We start from the raw sequence: 27,544 nt of genomic DNA, 5'->3' as shown, positions 1-27,544 counted from the left end.
CTAGTAGGAAACAAAAGCCTTGAAGAGGGAGGGACAAACCCTAGTCTCGTCTGTGCTTTCCCAATGTTATAGTGACACCCAGAGGTGTTCAGCAAACTTTACATAATCTACTACAACAAGCCTGAAGTTGTGCATTCTTATGGGGAGTGTGTACCCGCCTAGAGGGTTATTAATTGATGAAAAAATGACACTATTTGCTGTGTTTCTTTAACATTTAATCTGTGTTCGACATGTTCATGTGTTCCAGCACCACGGACAACAACCACAAGTAGTTGAACAGATTTTAACTCAAATAACAAAAGTTCTTCGGAATTAAAAAAAACAAAGCCGATGAACACGGTTTCAACAACTCAGCAGAAACACTAGAGCATGTTAAGACTTTCCAATCATTAGTTATAACTTAGAATTTCTCGTGATCTAAATATCAAAAACACACATTCCCCAGTTCAGACGAGAAACTCCTTTTGCCTGGAGAATAGAAAAACGTTCATTTCAGCACCATGGACAGCAGTCACAATGAGGCGCAAAGACTGTACTCTTTACACAGGGTGAGCTAGTTTATGTATTTGGCATGTTAGTATTCATCATGAATATATGTGTGTGTATATGCAGGAGTAATTTAGACAAACAGTGAGGGTATAGCAGAGAGCACAGCGTGGCTGTTGTAGACGGTGCATGACACTTAAAAAGACATATCTGACTTTGTTGTGAGTTATGCTCTCTATGCTAAAAGTTTGAAAGACACAGTAAGAGGCAAACTTCGAGCAAAGTACAACCAGACAAGTGTATGATCATAAACAATGTGTATAAAATAGTGTTGTTACAGTCTTACCTCTCCAGATCCCCTCCTCCTGTCAGGGAGCACTAGTGTGTTGGCATGGCTGCCAGGGACTATAGTAGATCCTATACTCATTCTGGGTCCAACTAACATGTAGCGTTTGTCTCCAGATCTGTACTGGATGCTGTGACACAGTGTCCCATCATAATTAGCCTCTTGGAGATATTTGGAAGTATAGTCTGTGGATTTGGAGCACTGCATTGCAATCAGCACGATGATACTGATGATAAAAAGTAGAGAAACTGAGCCCAAAGTTATCATGAGGTAAAATGTCACATTGTCCTCCTCGTCAACGTTAGTTGCACTTTTAACATCAGAAGCTGCAAAAGCCTCTCTGGGCTCCACAAGTTTGACAATGACAGTAGCTGTTGCTGAGAGTGAAACGTTGCCATTGTCTTTGACCAGTATGAGCAGTTTATGCTCAGCCTCGTCTGTCTCTGTGAATGAGCGAAGTGTTCTGATCTGTCCTGTATAGCGGTCCAAAGCAAAGAGACTGTGGTCAGTGACTTCCTGCAGTGAAAAGAGTAACCAGCTGTTATATCCTATATCAGCGTCATAGGCTCTGACTTTAGTCACCAAGTGTCCTGCGTTGACATTGCGGGGAATCTCCTCCACACCTTCAGCAGAACCGTTGGAGCTGACTGGATACAGGATGACTGGAGCGTTGTCGTTCTGATCCAGAATGAACACGTTCACTGTCACGTTGTTGCTTAGTGACGGAGTTCCTGAATCTGTGGCGACAACTTGGAACTGGAAAGTTTTCACTGTTTCAAAGTCAAAACTTTTTAGTGCTGAAATGTGTCCATTATCTGGATTTATATTGAGGAAAGATGCCGTGTCAGTATGACCGCCCTCCCCTCTCGTTATGCGATAGGACACTGCAGCATTGTCGTTTAAGTCTTTATCAGAGGCACTCACTGAAAATATCGATGCGCCAGGAGCATTATTTTCCGTCAAATATAATTCTAGGGGACTGTGTGAGAATTGGGGGATGTTATCATTCACATCTGATACCTGGATGCTCAAAGTTTTGAATGTGGAAAGTGGAGGCTCACCGTAGTCTGTAGCCGTTATCGAGATATCATAATGTGACACAATTTCTCTGTCCAGTGTTTCTTTTGTCACTAATGAATACATGTTTTCTTTGAACGACGGTTTTAGTTCAAATGGTACGTTCCCTATCAGACTGCACGTGACTTTGCCATTCAGTCCAGAATCAATGTCTGTAACACTAATAAGAGAGATCACCGTACCATGTTTTGAATCCTCTGGGACCATGCTGGATATTGATGTCACCTCTATTTGCGGTTCATTGTCATTGACATCCTGGATCTTTATTATAACTCTACAGTCCGTTGTCATCGGAGGCTGCCCTCTGTCACAGGCTTGGACGTCTAACTTGAAAACATCAGCTGTCTCATAGTCTATTTGTCCTTGAACTCGGATTTCACCTGTGTTTCTATCTAGACTAAATAGCTCCAACACCTTGGAATTAATGTCTCCTCCAAAGGCATACTCCACATCCCCATTACCCCCCTCATCAAGATCAGTTGCTTGGACTTTTATTACAACCGTATCTAGGCCGACGTTTTCTTGTAATGTCACAGAATACACTTCCTTCGAAAAAGTAGGTCTGTTATCATTAATATCAAGAACTTTTATGGTGAGATTAAGATTTGCAGACTTTGGCGGTGTCCCTCCATCCATAGCGGTTAAAACCAGGCTGTGGTTTGTTTTCTGTTCTCTGTCCAAGTGCCTCTGCAACACTAAGAAAGGGATTTTATCCTCTCCCCTTTCTCGAATTTCAAGATTAAAATGATCGTTTTGACTTAGTTTATAGCGCTGGACGGAATTTATTCCAACATCAGGATCACGGGCGCCTGGTAACTGAAATCGTGCACCCGCTAAAGTATTTTCTGCTATTTCTATAACCTTTTCTTTCTCTGCAAACGTAGGTACATGATCGTTTGCATCCGTTATTTCCACTGTGACATAATGGATTTCAAGTGGATTTTCAACAACGATTTTCAAATCTATTAAACAAGCACCATTTCCATCGCACAGCTGTTCCCTGTCGAGATTCTTATGAACATACAGAAGCCCATTGTTCGGGTTTACCTCAAACAGCGCGTCCTGAGCTCCGGACACAATACGAAAACGCCTGTTTGTCAGTGAACTCACATCAAGGCCCAAATCCTTAGCGGCGTTTCCAATAACAGCTCCCAGTTTAACTTCCTCTGGAGTCGAGTATTTTAACTGAGCTAAAATCAGCTCGTCAAAGCAGAACAGCAGAGAGAAAAGCAGAGGGCGCGACCAAGACATCATTTTTCCTCTTTGTCCTTTGTCTCCTTTAGCGTAATCATTTGAAATAGCATCGACAGATATCTTCCACTGAAAGCACTTCCAGTTGTCCTTAGGTTATATTCCAGAAAACCACGTTCGCGTTAGAAATGTACAGATCAGATCCGAAACGACGGCATCCTTTGTGGTCGAGCTGAAAAACACACGCTGAAAGGGGGCTGAGTCTATTGCTGACTGAAGCTTTAGCAGTTCCCTACTGTAACACTGACACCCAGTGGACCAGGCGATGTTACGATATAGTATAAGAGAGAAAGAGAACATAAAAAATGATTCCAAGGAACAGAAGCCTCTCCAGTCACGAGGGTACAAGCAGAAAATATAGGCAGCCCACGGCAAATGAAACAACCTGTTGCCTGTCACCAACCACTTAAGTATTATTTCTCTCCAGGATGTAGCCTAAGACACATGAGACAAACGTTCAGCACCATGGACAGGGCAGAAACCTAAGTGTTTCTATGGTAGCCTTATTGAACTAAGAATCTTTTCAATTCTTGTTAGCATATATTCAAAGAAGCTCTCTTTTCTATCCTACATTCTTTTGAATCACCACAACTTGACAAAATCACTACGAAAAGACCTCAATGGCATGGACAAAGGTACAACACAAGATATGCTGTCACACTGGACTAAATGGCCAGAACACGCTTCCCAACTTGAAAAAAGGGAAAGCACTAATGAGACGTATAGTTGTACTTTGATCTTACCTCTCCAGATCCCCTCCTCCTGTCAGGGAGCACTAGTGTGTTGGCATGGCTGCCAGGGACTATAGTAGATCCTATACTCATCCTGGGTCCAACTAACATGTAGCGTTTGTCTCCAGATCTGTACTGGATGCTGTGACACAGTGTCCCATCATAATTAGCCTCTTGGAGATATTTGGAAGTATAGTCTGTGGATTTGGAGCACTGCATTGCAATCAGCACGATGATACTGATGATAAAAAGTAGAGAAACTGAGCCCAAAGTTATCATGAGGTAAAATGTCACATTGTCCTCCTCGTCAACTTTAGTTGCACTTTTAACATCAGAAGCTGCAAAAGCCTCTCTGGGCTCCACAAGTTTGACAATGACAGTAGCTGTTGCTGAGAGTGAAACGTTGCCATTGTCTTTGACCAGTATGAGCAGTTTATGCTCAGCCTCGTCTGTCTCTGTGAATGAGCGAAGTGTTCTGATCTGTCCTGTATAGCGGTCCAAAGCAAAGAGACTGTGGTCAGTGACTTCCTGCAGTGAAAAGAGTAACCAGCCGTTATATCCTATATCAGCGTCATAGGCTCTGACTTTAGTCACCAAGTGTCCTGCGTTGACATTGCGGGGAATCTCCTCCACACCTTCAGCAGAACCGTTGGAGCTGACTGGATACAGGATGACTGGAGCGTTGTCGTTCTGATCCAGAATGAACACGTTCACTGTCACGTTGTTGCTTAGTGACGGAGTTCCTGAATCTGTGGCGACAACTTGGAACTGGAAAGTTTTCACTGTTTCAAAGTCAAAACTTTTTAGTGCGGAAATGTGTCCATTATCTGGATTTATATTGAGGAAAGACATGACGTCATTTTGACTCCCTTCTCTCACAATATGATATGAAATAGCTGCGTTATCATTCAAATCTTTGTCCGTTGCGCTGACAGAGAATATTGAATTTCCAGCAACGTTATTTTCTACCAGGTAAAACTGTAATGGATTTTGGTCGAATTGTGGCCTGTTGTCATTTACATCTGATATCTCAATGTTGAGAGTTTTAACAGTAGATAAGGGAGGTTCACCACAATCTGTAGCTTTTATTGTAATGTCATAATGTGACACCTCCTCTCGATCCAAAAATCCCTTCGTAACAACTGAATATATGTTCTCCTTATAGGAGGGCTTTAATTCAAAAGGCACCTCTGAGGTTATGCTTAGAATAATTTTTCCATTGACACCGGAGTCTTTATCCTTCACAGTGATGAGAGAAATCATTGTACCAGGCTTTAAATCTTCAGACACTGTATTTGACAGTGATGTGATTTCTATTTCCGGTGCATTATCATTGACGTCTTTGATTTTTATAAGGAGTCTACACTCACCTGTCAGTGGAGGTGTTCCTTTATCGGATGCCTCCACATCCAGTTTATAAACATCGTTTTCTTCATAATCCACCTCCCCTTTTACTTTAATCTCTCCAGTTAATTTGTCAAGTTCAAAGATGTCATACACTTTTTTCTTCAAAGTTTTTCCGAAGCTGTATTCAATTTCACTGTTGGTGCCTTCATCAGGATCCGTTGCATTCATTTGAAATATTGAAGTACCGATTGGAACATTTTCTTGTATTTCTATTTGGTAAATCTCCTGACTAAACATCGGACGATTATCATTACTGTCAAGAACAATAATAGAAACATTCAGTGTTCCTGATCTTGGAGGTTTGCCTCCATCAACTGCTGTAACCAGCAGCGTGTGTTTGTTCTTTCGTTCTCTGTCTAACGATTTCTTCAGCACTAAAAATGGTATCTTATCCTCGTCGCTTTGGCGGATGTCCACTTCAAAATGTTCATTTGATGTTAAAGTGTATGTACGAATAGAATTAATTCCAGCATCGGGATCACGAGCAGTGTGTAGTTGAAATCGCCTTCCAGGTAGTGTTTGTTCAAAGATTTCAAACGTCTGCACTTTTTCGGGAAAACCAGGAGAATGATCATTTACATCAGTAATTTCTACAACTACATAGTGTATTTCCAGAGGGTTTTCCACTATGACTTTCAGCTCTATTAGACATGCACCACTGCCATGACACAGCTCCTCTCTGTCGATTTTCTTATGGACATACAGAGCTCCATTGTTCTGGTTTACCTCAAAAAATGCATCCTTAGATTCAGACACAACACGGAACCGTCGGTCAAACAAAGAGGTGATGTCAAGGCCAAGATCCTTCGCAACATTCCCGACAGCAGTCCCATCTTTCACCTCCTCTGGAATAGAATATCTTATTTCTGCCAAAGCCTGTTTCCCGACAAACAACAGCAGAGCCGAATGAAAAACAAACCAGGAACAGAGCCTTCGTCGAGTTTGCCTTTCGATCCCCATCGTTATCCGACAGCACAGTAAAATACAATGAAACGTCACTGTAATAAACGTCTATATGATACCTATTACATGTGGCATATTTACAAGAGCACAACACAATTCCGTCTGATGGCGAGCTGGATTCAAAAGCCTTCTCTCCCTTTTTCCGGGGGCAAACAAAAGCTTTGTGAGGGGAGGGACGAAGTTTCTCATCGTTTCCCAATGTAATACTGACACCCAGAGGTCACCGAGACAGTAGAAGGCGGTGTGTACTTCAATTTAAAAATGCATACCTAATGGAACCATCATGTACCATTAGGATTAGAGCATATAAACACCTGATCAAAGTGTTGTATTTGTGTGGCAATAGATATGTCCATCGAATATCTCTTAATTATATTAGTTAAAGTTGTTACAAATATGACAGTAGATAGGCTTCCAAAAGTAATGTTTTTGTTACATTTATTGAATTAATGTTCATTGTGCACTATGAACCACAGAGCCAGTTGCATTTCAGCACCACGGACAGAGATCTGAACCAGGTGTTTTGCCTGACTTCACTTTGCCAAAGTTGTCCAGTCTCAATCTCAATACTCATACATACCAATGGAGACATCTACAACCAGAAACGTTATGGTAGTTTTATGTTAGGATTTGGGTGCATGTTTTTAAAAAAAATACCACAGATAAAAGGCCCAATTATAGTTTGCAATTCTTTAATGCTTTTATCTTTGGGAAGGGTAAGGCCAGAGTAAAGCCAAAGCATGTCTATACCTTGAACAATGGTCACATTGGGGAAAAGATTGTGACCTTTGCAATAGATTACATAAAATAAACAATGTTCCCTATTTCAAATGTTTGGTATTTATCAGCTCACGAGCAAGTGGTAAGTGAAGTAGACACAATTGTATAAATGTGTAGCTCTTGTTGAAACAGTAAAGCAAAGGAGCACAGCCGGTTGGTACACTGACTTGCAAACCTACATCTCTTGCTTTGGAAAGAGTGATCACCACCTGGTGAATACAGTTTATCTCAATAATATCCGACTAACTTGTATTGATCCAAATAAGCATCACAATCAGATTTGTGATATGGTCAACTTCTCTGTACTAGGGTCATTAGACAGATGATAGGAAATGATGTGACCACAAAGCAATGAAAGAACTGAATACATATAAACATATATTATATTGTTTTCAAGCTCTTACCTCTCCAGATCCCCTCCTCCTGTCAGGGAGCACTAGTGTGTTGGCATGGCTGCCAGGGACTATAGTAGATCCTATACTCATTCTGGGTCCAACTAACATGTAGCGTTTGTCTCCAGATCTGTACTGGATGCTGTGACACAGTGTCCCATCATAATTAGCCTCTTGGAGATATTTGGAAGTATAGTCTGTGGATTTGGAGCACTGCATTGCAATCAGCACGATGATACTGATGATAAAAAGTAGAGAAACTGAGCCCAAAGTTATCATGAGGTAAAATGTCACATTGTCCTCCTCGTCAACTTTAGTTGCACTTTTAACATCAGAAGCTGCAAAAGCCTCTCTGGGCTCCACAAGTTTGACAATGACAGTAGCTGTTGCTGAGAGTGAAACGTTGCCATTGTCTTTGACCAGTATGAGCAGTTTATGCTCAGCCTCGTCTGTCTCTGTGAATGAGCGAAGTGTTCTGATCTGTCCTGTATAGCGGTCCAAAGCAAAGAGACTGTGGTCAGTGACTTCCTGCAGTGAAAAGAGTAACCAGCCGTTATATCCTATATCAGCGTCATAGGCTCTGACTTTAGTCACCAAGTGTCCTGCGTTGACATTGCGGGGAATCTCCTCCACACCTTCAGCAGAACCGTTGGAGCTGACTGGATACAGGATGACTGGAGCGTTGTCGTTCTGATCCAGAATGAACACGTTCACTGTCACGTTGTTGCTTAGTGACGGAGTTCCTGAATCTGTGGCGACAACTTGGAACTGGAAAGTTTTCACTGTTTCAAAGTCGAAACTTTTTAGCGCGGAAATGTGTCCATTATCTGGATTTATATTGAGGAAAGACATGACGTCACTCTGACTCCCTTCTCTCACAATATGATATGAAATAGCTGCGTTATCATTCAAATCTTTGTCCGTTGCGCTGACAGAGAATATTGAATTTCCAGCAACGTTATTTTCTACCAGGTAAAACTGTAATGGATTTTGGTCAAAATGTGGACTGTTGTCATTTACATCTGATATCTCAATACTGAGAGTTTTAACAGTAGATAAGGGAGGGTCACCACAATCTGTAGCTTTTATTGTTATTTCATAATGTGACACCTCCTCTCGATCCAAAAATCCTTTAGTAACAACTGAATATATGTTCTCCTTATAGGAGGGCTTTAATTCAAAAGGAACATCTGAGGTTATGCTTGATATTATTTTTCCATTGACACCAGAGTCTTTGTCCCTCACAGTGATGAGAGAAATCATTGTGCCAGGTTTTAAATCTTCAGACACTGTATTTGACAATGATGTGACTTCTATTTCCGGTGGGTTATCATTAACGTCTTTGATCTTTATAACAACTCTACACTCACCTGTCAGTGGAGGTGTTCCTTTGTCGGATGCCTCCACATCCAGTTTATAAACATCGTTTTCTTCATAGTCCACCACTCCTTTAACTCTAATCTCTCCAGTTAATTTGTCCAATTCAAAAATATCATATACTTTTTCCTCTAAAGTTTTTCCGAGGCTGTATTCAATTTCACTGTTGGTGCCTTCATCAGGATCCGTTGCATTCATTCTGAATATTGACGTACCGATTGGAACATTTTCTTGCATTTCTATTTGGTAAATCTCCTGACTAAACACTGGGCGATTATCATTACTGTCAAGAACAATAATAGAAACGTTCAGTGTTCCTGATCTTGGAGGTTTGCCTCCATCAACTGCTGTAACCAGCAGCGTGTGTTTGTTCTTTTGTTCTCTGTCTAACGATTTCTTCAGCACTAAAAATGGTATCTTATCCTCGTCGCTTTGGCGGATGTCTACTTCAAAATGTTCATTTGATGTTAAAGTGTATGTACGAATAGAGTTAATTCCAGCATCGGGATCACGAGCAGTGTGTAGTTGAAATCGCCTTCCAGGTAATGTTTGTTCGCCTATTTCAAATCTCTGCTCTTTTTCGCGGAAACTCGGAGAATGATCATTTACATCAGTAATTTCTACAACTACATAGTGTATTTCCAGAGGGTTTTCCACTATGACTTTTAGCTCCATGAGACATGCACCACTTCCGTGACACAGCTCCTCTCTGTCGATTTTCTTATGGACATACAGAGCTCCATTGTTCTGGTTTACCTCAAAAAATGCATCCTTAGATTCAGAAACAACACGGAACCGTCGGTCAAACAAAGAGGTGATGTCAAGGCCAAGATCCTTCGCAACATTTCCAACAGCAGTCCCATTTTTCACCTCCTCTGGAATAGAATATCTTATTTCTGCCAAAGCCTGGTTCCCGACAAACAACAGCAGAGCCGAATGAAAAGCAAACCAGGAGCAGAACCTTCGTCGAGTTTGCCTTTCGATCCCCATCGTTATCCAACAGCACAGTAATACACAACAAAACGTCACTGTAATAAACGTCTATATGATACCCACTGTGTGTGGCATATTTACAAAGAGCATAATTCCGTCCGGTGGCGAGCTGGATTCAAATGCCTGTTCTGCCTTTTTCTGGGGGCAAACAAAAGCTTCGTGAGGGGAGGGACGAAGTTTCCTTTGGTTTCCCAATATAATACTGACACCCAGAGGTTACTGAGAAAAGTACAAGTCTATATATACTTACATTTTAATAAATACGATTTCAGCATATAAACACCTGATTAAGGTTCTAACATTGTGTGGCAAACACAATGAGTACAGTGTGTCTAGATTATATGTAAAAGTTGTTTTGAAAAGTTGTATGAGGTGAAGTTGTTAAAAATACTTCAGTTAATGGGTTTCCAACAGTAATAATTTTAATACATTTCTGTCCGTAACTTCTTCCACCATGTTCTGTGTGTGGGAGTGTTGGCGGGAGAAGGGAGGATTGCGTTTCAGCACCATGGATAGAGCTCTTAAACAGGAGTTTTGCCTGTCTAGGTGTTGTATGCAGTTTTATGGACATAATACACGCACAGGGTCCACATTTGCAATTCTTAGGCGCTGTAATCTTTGAGAAATAAAAAACCAAATAATTTCTGTACCACCTGTCACAATCAGGCAAAGATTGTGGTCTTAAAATGGTTAGCATAAGGTGAACTATTTTACGTATTTGAAATGCTTGGTATTTTACAGCTTGAAAATGACGAACACGTGGTAAGTGAGTTATGCGCAAGACTGTATAAAGAAAAAGAATGAAGCTTTTAGTGCTCTGACTTGCATTCCTGCATCTGTGGGTTTGGAAACAGTGAAAACCATCTGGGCAATACATTATGTCTCGTCAAAGTTAGATTTACTGGTTAAGATTCCGGTAACAAGCCTCACGTTAAATCAGTTGTGATATGGTCAAATTTGTTACGAGCTGCCTGGTAGTGTTCTGCGTGCCAGAGAATATGGAGGGGTGATAAAAACAACTATGCCATCAGTAAGCACAAAGCAATGACAGAACGGAGTACATATAAACATGTTATATATAACTTTGTTTTCAGGCTCTTACCTCTCCAGATCCCCTCCTCCTGTCAGGCATCACCAGTGTGTTGGCATGGCTGCCAGGGACTATAGTAGATCCTATACTCATCCTGGGTCCAACTAACATGTAGCGTTTGTCTCCAGATCTGTACTGGATGCTGTGACACAGTGTCCCATCATAATTAGCCTCTTGTAGATATTTGGAAGTATAGTCTGTGGATTTGGAGCACTGCATTGCAATCAGCACGATGATACTGATGATAAAAAGTAGAGAAACTGAGCCCAAAGTTATCATGAGGTAAAATGTCACATTGTCCTCCTCGTCAACTTTAGTTGCACTTTTAACATCAGAAGCTGCAAAAGCCTCTCTGGGCTCCACAAGTTTGACAATGACAGTAGCTGTTGCTGAGAGTGAAACGTTGCCATTGTCTTTGACCAGTATGAGCAGTTTATGCTCAGCCTCGTCTGTCTCTGTGAATGAGCGAAGTGTTCTGATCTGTCCTGTATAGCGGTCCAAAGCAAAGAGACTGTGGTCAGTGACTTCCTGCAGTGAAAAGAGTAACCAGCCGTTATATCCTATATCAGCGTCATAGGCTCTGACTTTAGTCACCAAGTGTCCTGCGTTGACATTGCGGGGAATCTCCTCCACACCTTCAGCAGAACCGTTGGAGCTGACTGGATACAGGATGACTGGAGCGTTGTCGTTCTGATCCAGAACGAACACGTTCACTGTCACGTTGTTGCTTAGTGACGGAGTTCCTGAATCTGTGGCGACAACTTGGAACTGGAAAGTTTTCACTGTTTCAAAGTCGAAACTTTTTAGTGCGGAAATGTGTCCATTATCTGGGTTTATATTTAGGAAAGACATGACGTCACTCTGACTCCCTTCTCTCACAATATGATATGAAATAGCTGCGTTATCATTCAAATCTTTGTCCGTTGCGCTGACAGAGAATATTGAGGCTCCAGCAACGTTATTTTCAACCAGGTAAAACTGTAATGGATTTTGGTCGAAATGTGGTCTGTTGTCATTTACATCTGATATCTCAATACTGAGAGTTTTAACAGTAGATAAGGGAGGTTCACCACAATCTGTAGCTTTTATTGTAATCTCATAATGTGACACCTCCTCTCGATCCAAAAATCCCTTGGTGACAACTGAATATATGTTCTCCTTATAGGAGGGCTTTAATTCAAAAGGAACGTCTGAGATTATGCTTGATATTATTTTTCCATTGACACCAGAGTCTTTGTCAGTCACACTAAGCAGTGAAATAACTGTACCAGGCTTTGAGTCTTCAGACACTGTATTTGACAGTGATGTGACTTCTATTTCTGGTGGATTGTCGTTGATGTCTGTAATTTTTATAACAACTCTACACTCACCTGTCAGTGGAGGTGTTCCTTTATCGGACGCCTCCACATCCAGTTTATATACGTTGTTTTCTTCATAATCCACCACTCCTTTAACTCTAATCTCTCCAGTTAATTTGTCCAATTCAAAAATATCATGGACTTTTTTCTTCAGATTTTTTCCGAGGCTGTATTCAATTTCGCTGTTGGTGCCTTCATCGGGATCCGTTGCATTCATTTTGAATATTGACGTACCGATTGGAACATTTTCATTTATTGCAATTTGGTAAATCTCCTGACTAAACACTGGGCGATTATCATTACTGTCAAGAACAATAATAGAAACATTTACCCTGTCTGATCTTGGAGGTTTGCCTCCATCAACTGCTGTAACCAGCAGCGTGTGTTTGTTCTTTTGTTCTCTGTCTAACGATTTCTTCAGCACTAAAAATGGTATCTTATCCTCGTCGCTTTGGCGGATGTCTACTTCAAAATGTTCATTTGATGTTAAAGTGTATGTACGAATAGAGTTAATTCCAGCATCGGGATCACGAGCAGTTTGTAGCTGAAATCGCTTCCCTGGTAATGTTTGCTCACCGATTTCAAATATCTGTTCTTTTTCGGGGAAACTAGGAGAGTGATCATTTACATCTGTAATTTCTACAACTACATAGTGCATTTCCAGAGGGTTTTCAACAAGGATTTTTAGCTCCATCAGACACGCACCACTACCGTGACACAGCTCCTCTCTGTCGATTTTCTTGTGCACATACAGAGCCCCATTGTTCTGGTTTACCTCAAAAAATGTGTCCTTTGATCCCGAAACAACGCGAAATCGCTGGTCAGTTAACAAGCTGATGTCAAGGCCAAGATCCTTCGCAACATTTCCAACAACAGTTCCTTCTTTCACCTCTTCTGGAATAGAGTATCGTATCTGAGCCAAAGCCTGTTTTCCGATAAAAAGCAGCAGAGCCATATGAAACACAAACAACCAGCACTCCCTCCTTCCATGTTTTCTGTCAGTCCCCATCGTTATAATACAGCTTTGAGGAAAAACAAGTAAAGCTGCAAGTGCGACGAGAAATGGTCTATGTCAACCCGCTCAGTAACGCATAGCTACAAAATGCATAATGTGAATCCATCTGCTGGTGTGTATGATTCCAATGCCTGCTCTGCTCTCGATGGCAAACAAAAGCCTCTTCATGGGAGGGACAAAGTCTTCTATCGTTTCCCAATATTACAGTGACACCCGGAGGACATTCAAGGATCGTAATAGACTATATGTATATATATTCAAGGATATACTGCCCTTTTCTCCGAAATCATAATTTGTGACTTACAGTACAGGCCAAAAGTTTGGACACACCTTCTCATTCAATGCGTTTTCTTTATTTTCATGACTATTTACATTGTAGATTCTCACTGAAGGCATCAAAACTATGAATGAACACATGTGGAGTTATGTACTTAACAAAAAAAGGTGAAATAACTGAAAACATGTTTTATATTCTAGTTTCTTCAAAATAGCCACCCTTTGCTCTGATTACTGCTTTGCACACTCTTGGCATTCTCTCCATGAGCTTCAAGAGGTAGTCACCTGAAATGGTTTCCACTTCACAGGTGTGCCTTATCAGGGTTAATTAGTGGAATTTCTTGCTTTATCAATGGGGTTGGGACCATCAGTTGTGTTGTGCAGAAGTCAGGTTAATACACAGCCGACAGTCCTATTGGACAACTGTTAAAATTCATATTATGGCAAGAACCAATCAGCTAACTAAAGAAAAACGAGTGGCCATCATTACTTTAAGAAATGAAGGTCAGTCAGTCCGGAAAATTGCAAAAACTTTAAATGTGTCCCTAAGTGGAGTCGCAAAAACCATCAAGCGCTACAACGAAACTGGCACACATGAGGACCGACCCAGGAAAGGAAGACCAAGAGTCACCTCTGCTTCTGAGGATAAGTTCATCTGAGTCACCAGCTTCAGAAATCGCAAGTTAACAGCAGCTCAGATCAGAGACCAGATGAATGCCACACAGAGTTCTAGCAGCAGACCCATCTCTAGAACAACTGTTAAGAGGAGACTGCGCCAATCAGGCCTTCATGGTCAAATAGCTGCTAGGAAACCACTGCTAAGGAGAGGCAACAAGCAGAAGAGATTTGTTTGGGCCAAGAAACACAAGGAATGGACATTAGACCAGTGGAAATCTGTGCTTTGGTCTGATGAGTCCAAATTTGAGATCTTTGGTTCCAACCGCTGTGTCTTTGTGAGACGCAGAAAAGGTGAACGGATGGATTCCACATGCCTGGTTCCCACTGTGAAGCATGGAGGAGGAGGTGTGATGGTGTGGGGGTGTTTTGCTGGTGACACTGTTGGGGATTTATTCAAAATTGAAGGCACACTGAACCAGCATGGCTACCACAGCATCCTGCAGCGACATGCCATCCCATCCGGTTTGCGTTTAGTTGGACGATCATTTATTTTTCAACAGGACAATGACCCCAAACACACCTCCAGGCTGTGTAAGGGCTATTTGACCAAGAAGGAGAGTGATGGAGTGCTGCGGCAGATGACCTGGCCTCCACTGTCACCGGACCTGAACCCAATCGAGATGGTTTGGGGTGAGCTGGACCGCAGAGTGAAGGCAAAGGGGCCAACAAGTGCTAAACACCTCTGGGAACTCCTTCAAGACTGTTGGAAAACCATTTCAGGTGACTACCTCTTGAAGCTCATGGAGAGAATGCCAAGAGTGTGCAAAGCAGTAATCAGAGCAAAGGGTGGCTATTTTGAAGAAACTAGAATATAAAACATGTTTTCAGTTATTTCACCTTTTTTTGTTAAGTACATAACTCCACATGTGTTCATTCATAGTTTTGATGCCTTCAGTGAGAATCTACAATGTGAATAGTCATGAAAATAAAGAAAACGCATTGAATGAGAAAGTGTGTCCAAACTTTTGGCCTGTACTGTATGTCGTGAAATTAGTATGTCCCTGTTACAATATATAATATGCCAATGGACAGATAGGACCTTAAAAGAAAAACACGATTTTAACTTTTTTGTTGTTGTTGTTGTTCCTCTCTGTCTCTCTGTTATTGGGTGTGTGAAGTGGGAAGTTTCCACAGATTACTTGTCTTTAACAAGATTTTTATTCGCTCAAATTCTTAATTTCCAGCATAGGTTCAGTGATGATTTAAAATATTTTCTTTTTTATATTAACATATATTATTGTATTAGTTTTTGGTTTGACACAACTAGTGACAGTGTTTCAGTAACAAAGGAAAGCAGTCACAATCAGGCTCACATGAACTGTATTTTTCAGTGACATGTAGCTCAGTATTTAAATAAAAAAGCTCATACAAACTGCTCACACAACTCAGCAGACACACCACCATCTTCATATCTGTTATCCGTTATTGGTGAGAATTCCATGGACGGTTTAGTGACGCAACTGTAACCAAGTCTTAAAAGAGCAATGATTTCTAAGTACGTTTCTTTTGCCTAATAACAGAAAGGCCAAAGCGTTTCAGCACCATGGACAGCGGTCACAATCAAACCAAGAGCTGTATTTGTTGAAGTTTTCAAAGTCTTACCTCTCCAGATCCCCTCCTCCTGTCAGGGAGCACTAGTGTGTTGGCATGGCTGCCAGGGACTATAGTAGATCCTATACTCATCCTGGGTCCAACTAACATGTAGCGTTTGTCTCCAGATCTGTACTGGATGCTGTGACACAGTGTCCCATCATAATTAGCCTCTTGTAGATATTTGGAAGTATAGTCTGTGGATTTGGAGCACTGCATTGCAATCAGCACGATGATACTGATGATAAAAAGTAGAGAAACTGAGCCCAAAGTTATCATGAGGTAAAATGTGACATTGTCCTCCTCGTCAACTTTAGTTGCACTTTTAACATCAGAAGCTGCAAAAGCCTCTCTGGGCTCCACAAGTTTGACAATGACAGTAGCTGTTGCTGAGAGTGAAACGTTGCCATTGTCTTTGACCAGTATGAGCAGTTTATGCTCAGCCTCGTCTGTCTCTGTGAATGAGCGAAGTGTTCTGATCTGTCCTGTATAGCGGTCCAAAGCAAAGAGACTGTGGTCAGTGACTTCCTGCAGTGAAAAGAGTAACCAGCCGTTATATCCTATATCAGCGTCATAGGCTCTGACTTTAGTCACCAAGTGTCCTGCGTTGACATTGCGGGGAATCTCCTCCACACCTTCAGCAGAACTGTTGGAGCTGACTGGATACAGGATGACTGGAGCGTTGTCGTTCTGATCCAGAATGAACACGTTCACTGTCACGTTGTTGCTTAGTGACGGAGTTCCTGAATCTGTGGCGACAACTTGGAACTGGAAAGTTTTCACTGTTTCAAAGTCGAAACTTTTTAGTGCTGAAATGTGCCCATTATCTGGATTTATGTTTAGGAATGCTGCAATTTTAACTTGACTTCCTTCATCTCTGACTATATGATAAGTCAAAGCCGCATTTTCATTCAAGTCTTTATCTGAAGCAGTGACAGAAAATATTGAGTTTCCAGGCACGTTATTTTCTACTAGGTAAAGTTCAATTGGATTATGCAAAAACGCTGGCATATTATCGTTCACGTCAGACACATCAATACTCAGAGTTTTGAATGTGGAGAGAGGAGGCTGACCACAGTCTGTAGCTGTTATTGTGATGTCATAATGCGAAACTGATTCTCGATCCAAATGCTGCTTCAACACCAACGAGTACATATTATCTTGATATGATGGTTTTAACTCAAACGGCACATTATCAGAAAGACTGCATATTACTTTACCGTTTAAACCGGCGTCTTGGTCTGTGATGCTTATAAGAGAGACCACAGTCCCAGGTTTGGAGTCTTCAGACACCGTGTTTGACAGGGATGTCACCTCTATCTGAGGTTTGTTGTCGTTTTTATCGAGCACTTTGATGATCACCCTGCAGTCGGTACTCAGTGGAGGCTGTCCTTTGTCAGTGGCATGGATGTCTAATTTAAAAACGTCAGCCTTCTCAAAGTCAATGTTTCCTTTTACTCGAATTTCTCCAGTGTCTTTATCTAAACTAAACATAGCATATATTTTTTGGTCAAGTTGACCACCGAATGAATATTCAATCTCTCCATTTGCAGCCTCATCCGCATCAGTTGCCTTCACCGTAGTTACATTTGTACCTGCATCTACATTTTCAGGTATTGTCACAGAATATACGTCTTGGTTAAACGTAGGATGATTATCATTTGAATCGAGAACAGTGACTGTGATATTAAGAGTCCCTGATCTCGGTGGATTTCCACCGTCAGTTGCTGTCAGGATCAGTTTGTGCTCATGGTGCTTCTCCCGATCCAGAGCCTTCTGCAGCACTAAGAACGGTATCTTGTCCTCTCCTCGCTCTCGCATTTGTATGCTAAAATATTCGTTGTGATTCAGTTTATACACTCGCACAGTATTGATAACAACATCTGGATCGTGCGCAGTTGGTAACTGGAAACTTTTACCTGGAACAGTGGACTCAGCAATGTCTAATATTTTCTCTTCCTCTTTAAAGCTCGGTGAATTATCATTTACATCTATGATTTCAACCCCCACATAATGTATTTCCATGGGGTTCTCGGCTACCATTTTTAAGTTCATTAAACACGGAGAAACGCTTTCACACAGCTCCTCTCGGTCGATATTCTTATGCACATACAAGACGCCATTGTTCTGATTTACTTCAAACTGAGCATCTTTAGATCCCGAAACAATACGAAACCGTCGTTCCTTCAGAGAACTGATGTCCAGTCCTAGATCCTTGGCGACATTTCCAACAACAGATCCCACTTTTACTTCCTCTGGAACTGTATATTTAATCTGAGCTGAAACCCGCTCCACGAAGGCGAGCATCACAGAAAAACAGAGGGCTAACCACCAGGACTGTAATCCTCGTCTTTGTCCTCCGGCTCCCATCGTTTCAGTTCTGATTATTATCCTTATATCCAGTCACAGGTCCTTAGGAAGAACGAAACTGTCTAAGCCACAAAATATATCGTTGAAATATATCCCATGATTTCAGTTTGTCTATGTACAATTCCAACAACGGCAACTCTGGTTTCTCTTGAACGTGCTGTCTCTTCTGTGTCGAACTGAACAAAACCTCTGTGGAAGGGGCAGGGCCATCGCTACAACACAACAGTGTACGCTGATATGACACTGACACCTTGTGGACTGGGAACATTATGACCGCTTTTTCAAGCAAGCCGCGACATAAACTATGATACCAGATTGTTTGTAAATCTGAGCTCCTTAACTACAATAATTTATTTTTGCGGGCATTTTAATGTAGATTTTATATACAATTTATGTATTTCGCTGCCAGATAGCTAGTTTCCCTTAGTTCCTGTGTAGCATGACAACCTATTTACAGACTCTGAAACGTGCTTAATCAAGTTTAGTCCTTGAAATCCATAAGATTTAAAATTCTGAAACGAAACTTTCTGACATTCTCACGTGAAGATCACTGCAGTGACCAAGGTGACAGTCAGCACCACGGACAGCGCCGCGTCATGTTGGTATAGCTGTCCCCGTGGAGTAGCCCATAAGTATTGCTTTACAACTTGAATCCCAGCTATAAAATCACCACAATGTAACCAATATACTACACTTTAACAGCAGTGTAAACCTTGGATAGCATCACAGAATATGGTGTCATGTTCATAGCTTGAACACATTTCTAGACAGGTAGAAAGGGACACTGGTATGACGTGCATGAACATTTGAGATAGTTTGTTTTATATGTTTCTAAATGTAGTCAAATATGTTGTGAGTAAATTTCGTTAATGTGACCCGCAGTAAGTTCTTTGTGAGGTCATGAAGATATTTTTAATTAAAATCGAAACATGGACTTACCTCTCCAGATCCCCTCCTCCTGTCAGGGAGCACTAGTGTGTTGGCATGGCTGCCAGGGACTATAGTAGATCCTATACTCATCCTGGGTCCAACTAACATGTAGCGTTTGTCTCCAGATCTGTACTGGATGCTGTGACACAGTGTCCCATCATAATTAGCCTCTTGGAGATATTTGGAAGTATAGTCTGTGGATTTGGAGCACTGCATTGCAATCAGCACGATGATACTGATGATAAAAAGTAGAGAAACTGAGCCCAAAGTTATCATGAGGTAAAATGTCACATTGTCCTCCTCGTCAACTTTAGTTGCACTTTTAACATCAGAAGCTGCAAAAGCCTCTCTGGGCTCCACAAGTTTGACAATGACAGTAGCTGTTGCTGAGAGTGAAACGTTGCCATTGTCTTTGACCAGTATGAGCAGTTTATGCTCAGCCTCGTCTGTCTCTGTGAATGAGCGAAGTGTTCTGATCTGTCCTGTATAGCGGTCCAAAGCAAAGAGACTGTGGTCAGTGACTTCCTGCAGTGAAAAGAGTAACCAGCCGTTATATCCTATATCAGCGTCATAGGCTCTGACTTTAGTCACCAAGTGTCCTGCGTTGACATTGCGGGGAATCTCCTCCACACCTTCAGCAGAACCGTTGGAGCTGACTGGATACAGGATGACTGGAGCGTTGTCGTTCTGATCCAGAATGAACACGTTCACTGTCACGTTGTTGCTTAGTGACGGAGTTCCTGAATCTGTGGCGACAACTTGGAACTGGAAAGTTTTCACTGTTTCAAAGTCGAAACTTTTTAGCGCAGATATTTGCCCCGTGTCTGAATTGACATTCAGAAAAGATGTCATATCACGATGCAGTCCGTCACCTCTCACAATGTGATATGTTATTGCTGCATTTTCATTCTGATCATTATCAGAAGCACTGACAGAAAATATCGATGCGCCCGGGGCATTGTTTTCTACCAGATAAAGCTCAAATGGATTCTGACTGAAAAGTGGCCTGTTGTCATTTACATCTGACACCTGAACACTCAGGGCTTTTACAGTGGAAAGTGCAGGTTCACCACAGTCAGTAGCTGTTATTGTGATGTCATAATGGGACACAATTTCTCTGTCTAAACGCCCCTTTGTGACGAGAGAGTACATGTTTTCCTCAATGGATGGCGTCAAATCAAACGGAACATTATCTAAGATTTTACAAATCACTTTCCCATTAACCCCTGAATCTCTGTCAGTAACACTGATGAGAGAGATAACAGTACCAGGCTTTGAATCCTCGGGCACTACATTGGACAGTGATGTTACTTCAATGTCTGGCTGATTATCGTTCACATCTTTTATTTTTATCACAACTCTACTTTCAGCCGTCCAAGGTGGCTGACCTTTATCTGAAGCCTGCATATCCAGTCTATACATTTCTGCTTCCTCAAAGTCCACCTTTCCTTTTACTCGTATCTCACCAGTGACGCTGTCTAATTCAAATGTGTCATGCACCTTTTTCTTCTGTGTTTTTCCAAACATGTATTCAATTTCGCTGTTAGAACCTTCGTCTAAATCTGTAGCGTTTATCTGTATTACAAGAGTTCCTATCGGGGCATTTTCATCTAATGACACTGTGTATATATCTTTACTGAACACAGGGCGATTATCATTTGCATCTAGCACTGTGATAGTTAGATTTAGGCTGCCCGATTTTGACGGTATGCCCCCATCGATAGCTGTTAACACTAAACGGTGCTCTGCCTTTTGCTCCCTGTCCAAAGGCTTTTTCAGTACTAAAAATGGTATCTTATCCTCTTCACTGTCTCTGGTTTCAATATCAAAGAAATCAGCTGGTCTCAGCTTATATAATCGGACAGACTGTGTACCGACATCAGGGTCTCTAGCTGCATGAATCTGGAAACGAGTACTTGGAGGTGTATTCTCTGCTATTTCCAGTCGCTGCTCGCTCTCCGGAAAAGTCGGTGAATGATCATTTACATCCGTTATTTCAACCCCTACGTAGTGTATTTCCAGCGGGTTTTCTACAACAATTTTCAGGTTTATCAAACAAACCTTGATCCCATCACAGAGCTCCTCTCGGTCCATGATTTTCCCAATATACAGCACTCCATTGTTTTGATTCAACTGGAACAGAGCATGGTTGGGCCCCGAAACAATACGAAACCGCCTGTCCGTCAAAGTGCTAACATCGAGCCCTAAATCCTTGGCAACGTTTCCGACAGGAGATCCCACTTGTAGTTCTTCTGGAACAGAGTATCTTAGCTGAGCAAAAATCCGTTCCCCAAAGCACAGCAACAAAATCCCGGCAAACCAGCAGCAGTTCACTCGGCGCCTTTGTCCTCGTCCTCCCATTGTGAAGCGAAAAATATTAACGCCTTCTTTTACACAAATAAAATAATCCAATGTCTTATCGAACCAGTCTGATTAGATCCATTTCACGATTCTCAGCTATAACCCTTCACACATTAATATGAACAGCTATTCGTATTACTTGATACATAGACTACGATGTGTACTCCGTCAGCAAACCACCTCCATAAGAAATGATCCAGTGATGGGCAGGGTCTCTACAGAATGAGCAACACAACCATTATCTAGGCCACACTGACACCATGTGACCAGTGGGCTGCAACACCATACGAAATACCAAGTGTTTTACTTCACTGCCTTGTTTTCTGTCACAGTCGACTTCTATATACCTTCATGTTGGAAATACTTCAGAAAAGTAAATGCGGTGAGCTGAATAAAACTTCCCCCATAGTCTCACTCTGTGGGGGATGCTTGGGTATTCCTGTCCCAGCAAGTCAACTAAATGTTTGGTATGATTCTCAGTAACTCCCAGCCAGGTGTGTGGATACTGGACAATTTAAATAGGCAATATCTGCAATGATATGCATTGTGCAATGACACATGACACCGGCAACTTCAAATTATGTCGGAGTAATGTAACTGAGACAGTTTGACAGTTTGTCAGTCTGTTTTCTTCTTTATACTATGGTTTCATTTAGCTTAACAAAAGCGCAATGACACTAACTGAATGAGGAAAACAAACTTCATTCAGAACAACAGGCAGTGTATTTTTCATATAGGTCTATCTGACATTAGTTGTATAACCAAAAACATCACAACATCACCAGCCCACAAACAACATTTCAGCACCATGGACAGCACAGTTTCACACCAGCAAACAATATGCGCCTTCTTCCATGATTTAATATTGTTGTGCAAAAGCATTATGTAAATAATTAAAAGGGATCTTACCTCTCCAGATCCCCTCCTCCTGTCAGGGAGCACTAGTGTGTTGGCATGGCTGCCAGGGACTATAGTAGATCCTATACTCATTCTGGGTCCAACTAACATGTAGCGTTTGTCTCCAGATCTGTACTGGATGCTGTGACACAGTGTCCCATCATAATTAGCCTCTTGGAGATATTTGGAAGTATAGTCTGTGGATTTGGAGCACTGCATTGCAATCAGCACGATGATACTGATGATAAAAAGTAGAGAAACTGAGCCCAAAGTTATCATGAGGTAAAATGTCACATTGTCCTCCTCGTCAACTTTAGTTGCACTTTTAACATCAGAAGCTGCAAAAGCCTCTCTGGGCTCCACAAGTTTGACAATGACAGTAGCTGTTGCTGAGAGTGAAACGTTGCCATTGTCTTTGACCAGTATGAACAGTTTATGCTCAGCCTCGTCTGTCTCTGTGAATGAGCGAAGTGTTCTGATCTGTCCTGTATAGCGGTCCAAAGCAAAGAGACTGTGGTCAGTGACTTCCTGCAGTGAAAAGAGTAACCAGCCGTTATATCCTATATCAGCGTCATAGGCTCTGACTTTAGTCACCAAGTGTCCTGCGTTGACATTGCGGGGAATCTCCTCCACACCTTCAGCAGAACCGTTGGAGCTGACTGGATACAGGATGACTGGAGCGTTGTCGTTCTGATCCAGAATGAACACGTTCACTGTCACGTTGTTGCTTAGTGACGGAGTTCCTGAATCTGTGGCGACAACTTGGAACTGGAAAGTTTTCACTGTTTCAAAGTCGAAACTTTTTAGCGCTGAAATGGTGCCATTGGCTTCATTTATATTTAAAAAGGAAGTTATAGTTGGCCCCGGGGTTTTACGGTCAAGTGAATATGTGACTGCAGCATTTTCACCTCCATCTGCATCCTCTGCGCTCACTGAGAAAATTGACATCCCAGCCTTGTTGTTTTCAGGCACATAAAAAGTATACGGGCTTTCAGTGAACAAAGGCCTATTATCATTAACATCTAGCACATCTACCTGTATCACCTTGGTAGACGACAGGACGGGGCTCCCTAAATCCTTCGCTGTTATTGTGATATCATACATATGTATGGTTTCCTTATCTAGGTAGTCTTTGGTGACCAAAGAGTATGACTGTCCATCAGGGGATGGCTTTAAATCAAAAGGTAAGTCACCGGGCACACTGCAGACCACCTGTCCGTTCATACCTGAGTCAAGGTCCGTCACACCCATCAGCGCCACCACTGTGCCGGGAGGTGCATCTTCTGGGATGCGACTTGAAAGGGACGTGATGTCTATTTCAGGTCGGTTATCGTTCACGTCCTCCACTCTGACGAGCACGTTGCAGTGTGTGGAAAGAGACACGGCACCTTTGTCTGCAGCGAGGACCTTAATCTCATAGACTTGCTTTTCCTCGTAATCAAGGCCCCCTTTCACTGTTAGTTTGCCAGTTCTGCTATCCAAATCAAAGGGTTCAGATGAGAGTCCTCTAAGTTTACTCCTTAAAGAATATTCGACCTCACCGTTCAGCCCCTCATCTGAGTCAGATGCATTTACAGTCAGCAGAAATGTTCCTACAGGTACATTTTCCTTTATTGTAATGGTGTATTTCTGTTTATCACACACCGGTGAATTGTCATTAATGTCAGAAACAATAACAGTGATATTGATAGTGCCAGATTTTGGTGGTTTTCCTCCATCTGTAGCTGTTAGGAGTAACCAGTGCTGAGCGGTGTGTTCTCTATCCAAAGGCCGCTGTAAGATTAGGAATGGCACCTTTCCGTCCTCCCCAAATTCGTCTGTTTCCAGTCGAAAATACTGGTTATGGTTTATCTTATATGCTTGTAAGGAATTCAAACCAACATCCAAGTCGTGTGCTCCTTCCATCTGAAATCTAGATCCAATTACGGCGGACTCCAGCACCTCTAATGTGTAGTTTTCCTCAGGAAATTTCGGCGCATTGTCATTTACATCGAGTATTTCAACCACTACTTGGTGCATCTCGAGTGGATTTTCTGCAACTGCTTTCAGATATGTGATGCAAGGAGCAGTTTGTGCACACAGCTCCTCCCTGTCTATCCTCTGGTTCACTAACAAAACTCCATCTCTCGGATTTACCTTGAACAGATCCTGCTTTGTTCCCGACACCACACGGAGATTCCTATCCGTAAGTCTTCCCAGATCTAATCCAAGGTCTTTGGCCACATTTCCAACTGCTGTGCCTGATTTTAACTCCTCCTGGATGGAATATCGTATCTGAGCAGAGATTCCTCCCAGATTAGTCACTATCATCAGGGCCAGACAAAAAGAAATCCACACATCCAGCCATTGTCCTTTCACGTCCGATGTCGCCATGTTCGGGGGAAAAAAGGTCTTTTACCTAACGTTTGAATCCGTCAACGAAATTCTAGTGGATTTTTTCACTCTCCTCTGGTGGATAACAAACAAAACAGATCTGCGGGATCCATCATCCTGACAGAGGAATGGAGGCTGTATAGTCCGGTCTTTCAACCCGTCTCTTTGGTTTGTTACTGAATGCCCATGTAAAATAGATTCCCCCCTCACACACACAGCCGCTGTGGGGATATACAGTGTAACAGCACCACCCATTGACACTGTGACGATGGTGCGGTGACTAACACGTTTTCTTCCAGTTTAGCCTCCAGTGTGTGATGCTGCTGAAATACTTCACATCTGGATTCAGACAGTAGAAGCTCTAAGCAGAAGTAGATGTTATGATCACCAGTTATGGAAACGGACCTATTTCAACATTACTGTGTGTGTTAGTTAAAGGCTGCTCCTCTTTCAAAGTGTCACATATATCTTCTTTCAAGTTGTATTTTTTAAATGCCTTATCCTGCTGTATTACATTGTTTCCCTCAACTATCCCGTGAATATTTATCGTTCAAATCACTGTTGCCAAAACAGTCGACCTTTAATATTATTACAGGAGCCATCCATGGTGTAACGTGTGTAGGTTGCTAATTTGTCCTGTAGGGGTCACTGTATTGTCATGGGTGTCTGTCAGTATAGGTAGGAACCATTCATTGAGGGACAGGTGTTGCTAGACGGGGGAGCACACATAGTTTTTCAGGTGTATGCTGCTCAATGAAAAGGTGAAAGTTTGTACCTTTGAATGGTGTATGGACACAGATTCGTGGATGTTTGCAAGTTTTTCATTGAAGACTACAGCGGTGATAATTAAATAATGCATCAACGTAGAAGAAGGAAAGGTGGACTCTTTGTTTTCACCTGATGAGCAAAGGTCGGTTTGGTCAGGCGAGCGCGTCAATTAGTAAGTAGTCTGTCAAAGACAACAAAGACAACATTAATACGTGTTTCTGAATTGTTTTATTTAAAACAAATCCATTGAATCAACTTTTAAAAAGATAAGGTAACAGCTTGCATGTTTTTTGTTTATTTGTTTGTTTGTTTTATTTATTGTTTTGTTTTATTTTATTGTTTGTTTGTTTGTTTTATTTGATCTTATTTTATTTTATTTATTTTTTCTGTGGTACTTCAAACTCTGGCATTATTGAGCCAATCCTCTAAGTATTTTATAAAATGACAAATTCAATTAGTTTAGTACAACCAACATGATTTGCTTTGACTTCGAGCTTAAGCTTAAGTTGAACCAACTTAATATTTATCCAAAAGTTTTGTTGCTATATAGTGTAAACTATTTTATCTAAAATATTATAACTTGTTTCTTTCATTGCCATCCCTCTCAAAAATGTCAAATGTTTTTATTTTCAACCGACCATGGATCATTTTTTAGAGTGAAAAGGGGATTGCCGTGAAAGGGAAAAGTTAAACCCAACCCGTATTAACAACGGATTTACATTCCCTAGTTATGCCAACAATTATTTGTGGTTACTTCATTTACAGTGCACTACTGAAATACTGCTTCAGCGTTTATTAATTTGAAAAAAATATATAGTAAATTATTGGAAAATGAAGGAACCCTAAAATAAAGCAAAATCTGTATTGTGTTGGTGCTTATGTTGGTAAAGCTGTTGACATTCACTCTCTCGCTGCTTAAACTCTGTGTGATCTCCTCAGCACACTCCCACAACCCTCCTCCTATTGAGGAGGTGAGCAGTGACCTCCCATGGACTAAACCTGCAAATGCATCTGTGAGGAGCCCACTCGCATCTCTGCTCAATGTGGTTCATATGACATTGTGTGTTGTGCCCTGTGCCGCAGCAGTGCAAGGGCATACTCAGAATAAAAAAACATCACAATAGACATTTACCATCAACAGTCACACTACAGCAGCCAGGAAATAAGATGACCTACACAGAAAGAACAGTGAGACTCCACACCCCTCCCACGTGCTACGGTTACGTCTTGGTTCTGGAACTAGGCCAAACACATACGTGCGCGTGCATGAGCGCTGCCGCATTGTGCAACACCTCCTCCCATCTCACGCTAAATCAATGATACCAGACTGTTTAAAACACCTAATTCCCATTATTATTGGAATGAGGTTGCGATAATATTTAAGAGAGAATGCGCATCTGATTTCTGCAAGATGCGGCTGCTGCACTGGGAAGAGAAGGGGTGGGGGGGTGTTAGAATATTAAATTACAGGCAGCTCCAGAGCACACTGCGACCTCCAGCCAACAGACAGCACGTCACCATGACAACGCAGCTCCAATAGGCAGGTCGCTGTCCATGGTGCTGGAAGCAAGCTGTGTTCGGGAAGGAGGGAAGCAGAGGGGGAGGGATGCAGGAGCTGGCAGAGCTGCACACAAAGAAAGTCAGCTGTATGCACATGCCCTGATGCTGCTCATTCTCTGCAACATTTAAGATACATGGTCCTCCTCACACTCGTATCCCTCTATTATGGTTTATTAAAAATAATATATGAATAATTCTGTAATCAGGCTGTCAGGATGAAGGCATACTTGCAGCCTGGATAATGCATAAGTGAAATGTCACTACAAAAATCCCGCTTTTCTCAGCGTTATAAAATTACACATAGCAGATAAGACCTCAGCTCTTAAATACTAATGCAGAAAACACAATGAGGCATGATGTAAGGTGCTCATGTGTTAGCCTACTAGTGCCAGCTGGTGGTTGTTCTAGTGCTTTGTTCCACATTGGTGCATCCGTTTGTGTTGTGTATCAGTGTGCTAGTCTGCCAGTGGACTGT

At 41.8% G+C, this 27,544-nt stretch overlaps 1 protein-coding gene and 5 pseudogenes across 6 annotated transcripts; all 6 read right to left on the bottom strand.

The window, feature by feature from the left end:
* Positions 1-820: 820 nt before the first annotated feature.
* On the bottom strand, positions 821-3,399 carry LOC117260990 (protocadherin alpha-8 pseudogene; annotated as a pseudogene). The gene has a single exon (XR_013491859.1). The product of XR_013491859.1 is annotated as a protocadherin alpha-8 pseudogene (transcript).
* Positions 3,252-9,908, bottom strand: LOC117250323 (protocadherin alpha-2 pseudogene; annotated as a pseudogene). The gene is made up of 3 exons (XR_013491858.1): positions 7,446-9,908; positions 3,904-4,659; positions 3,252-3,332 (listed from the first exon to the last, which is right to left on the bottom strand). The product of XR_013491858.1 is annotated as a protocadherin alpha-2 pseudogene (transcript).
* Positions 9,909-10,893: 985 nt separating this feature from the next.
* On the bottom strand, positions 10,894-13,402 carry LOC117260834 (protocadherin alpha-8 pseudogene; annotated as a pseudogene). The gene has a single exon (XR_013491857.1). The product of XR_013491857.1 is annotated as a protocadherin alpha-8 pseudogene (transcript).
* A 2,408-nt stretch (positions 13,403-15,810) lies between these two features.
* Positions 15,811-18,357, bottom strand: LOC117260989 (protocadherin alpha-8 pseudogene; annotated as a pseudogene). The gene has a single exon (XR_013491856.1). The product of XR_013491856.1 is annotated as a protocadherin alpha-8 pseudogene (transcript).
* A 359-nt stretch (positions 18,358-18,716) lies between these two features.
* On the bottom strand, positions 18,717-21,638 carry LOC117260833 (protocadherin alpha-3-like). The gene is made up of 2 exons (XM_033632939.2): positions 19,120-21,638; positions 18,717-18,788 (listed from the first exon to the last, which is right to left on the bottom strand). The coding sequence occupies exons 1-2, from the start codon at positions 21,469-21,471 to the stop codon at positions 18,717-18,719; spliced, it is 2,424 nt and encodes an 807-aa protein (XP_033488830.2). The 5' UTR covers positions 21,472-21,638.
* A 71-nt stretch (positions 21,639-21,709) lies between these two features.
* Positions 21,710-25,227, bottom strand: LOC117260832 (protocadherin alpha-3 pseudogene; annotated as a pseudogene). Its single transcript, XR_013491855.1, has 2 exons — positions 22,381-25,227; positions 21,710-21,745 (listed from the first exon to the last, which is right to left on the bottom strand). The product of XR_013491855.1 is annotated as a protocadherin alpha-3 pseudogene (transcript).
* Positions 25,228-27,544: the final 2,317 nt, after the last annotated feature.

The sequence above is a fragment of the Epinephelus lanceolatus genome, chromosome 7 (assembly GCF_041903045.1).
Source record: "Epinephelus lanceolatus isolate andai-2023 chromosome 7, ASM4190304v1, whole genome shotgun sequence".
Lineage (NCBI taxonomy): Eukaryota > Metazoa > Chordata > Actinopteri > Perciformes > Serranidae > Epinephelus > Epinephelus lanceolatus.
Note: the sequence above shows the minus strand (reverse complement) of the source record. Positions and strands in the feature narration are given on the sequence as shown.

Excerpts from the sequence above, each read along its gene's own strand:
- LOC117260833 (XM_033632939.2), bottom strand. The coding sequence starts at position 21,471 with ATGGGAGGACGAGGACAAAGGCGCCGAGTGAACTGCTGCTGGTTTGCC. Across the intron at positions 18,789-19,119 it reads GGAGGAGGGGATCTGGAGAG|CTATACCAACATGACGCGGC; the intron begins GTAAGTCCATGT and ends CCACGGGGACAG.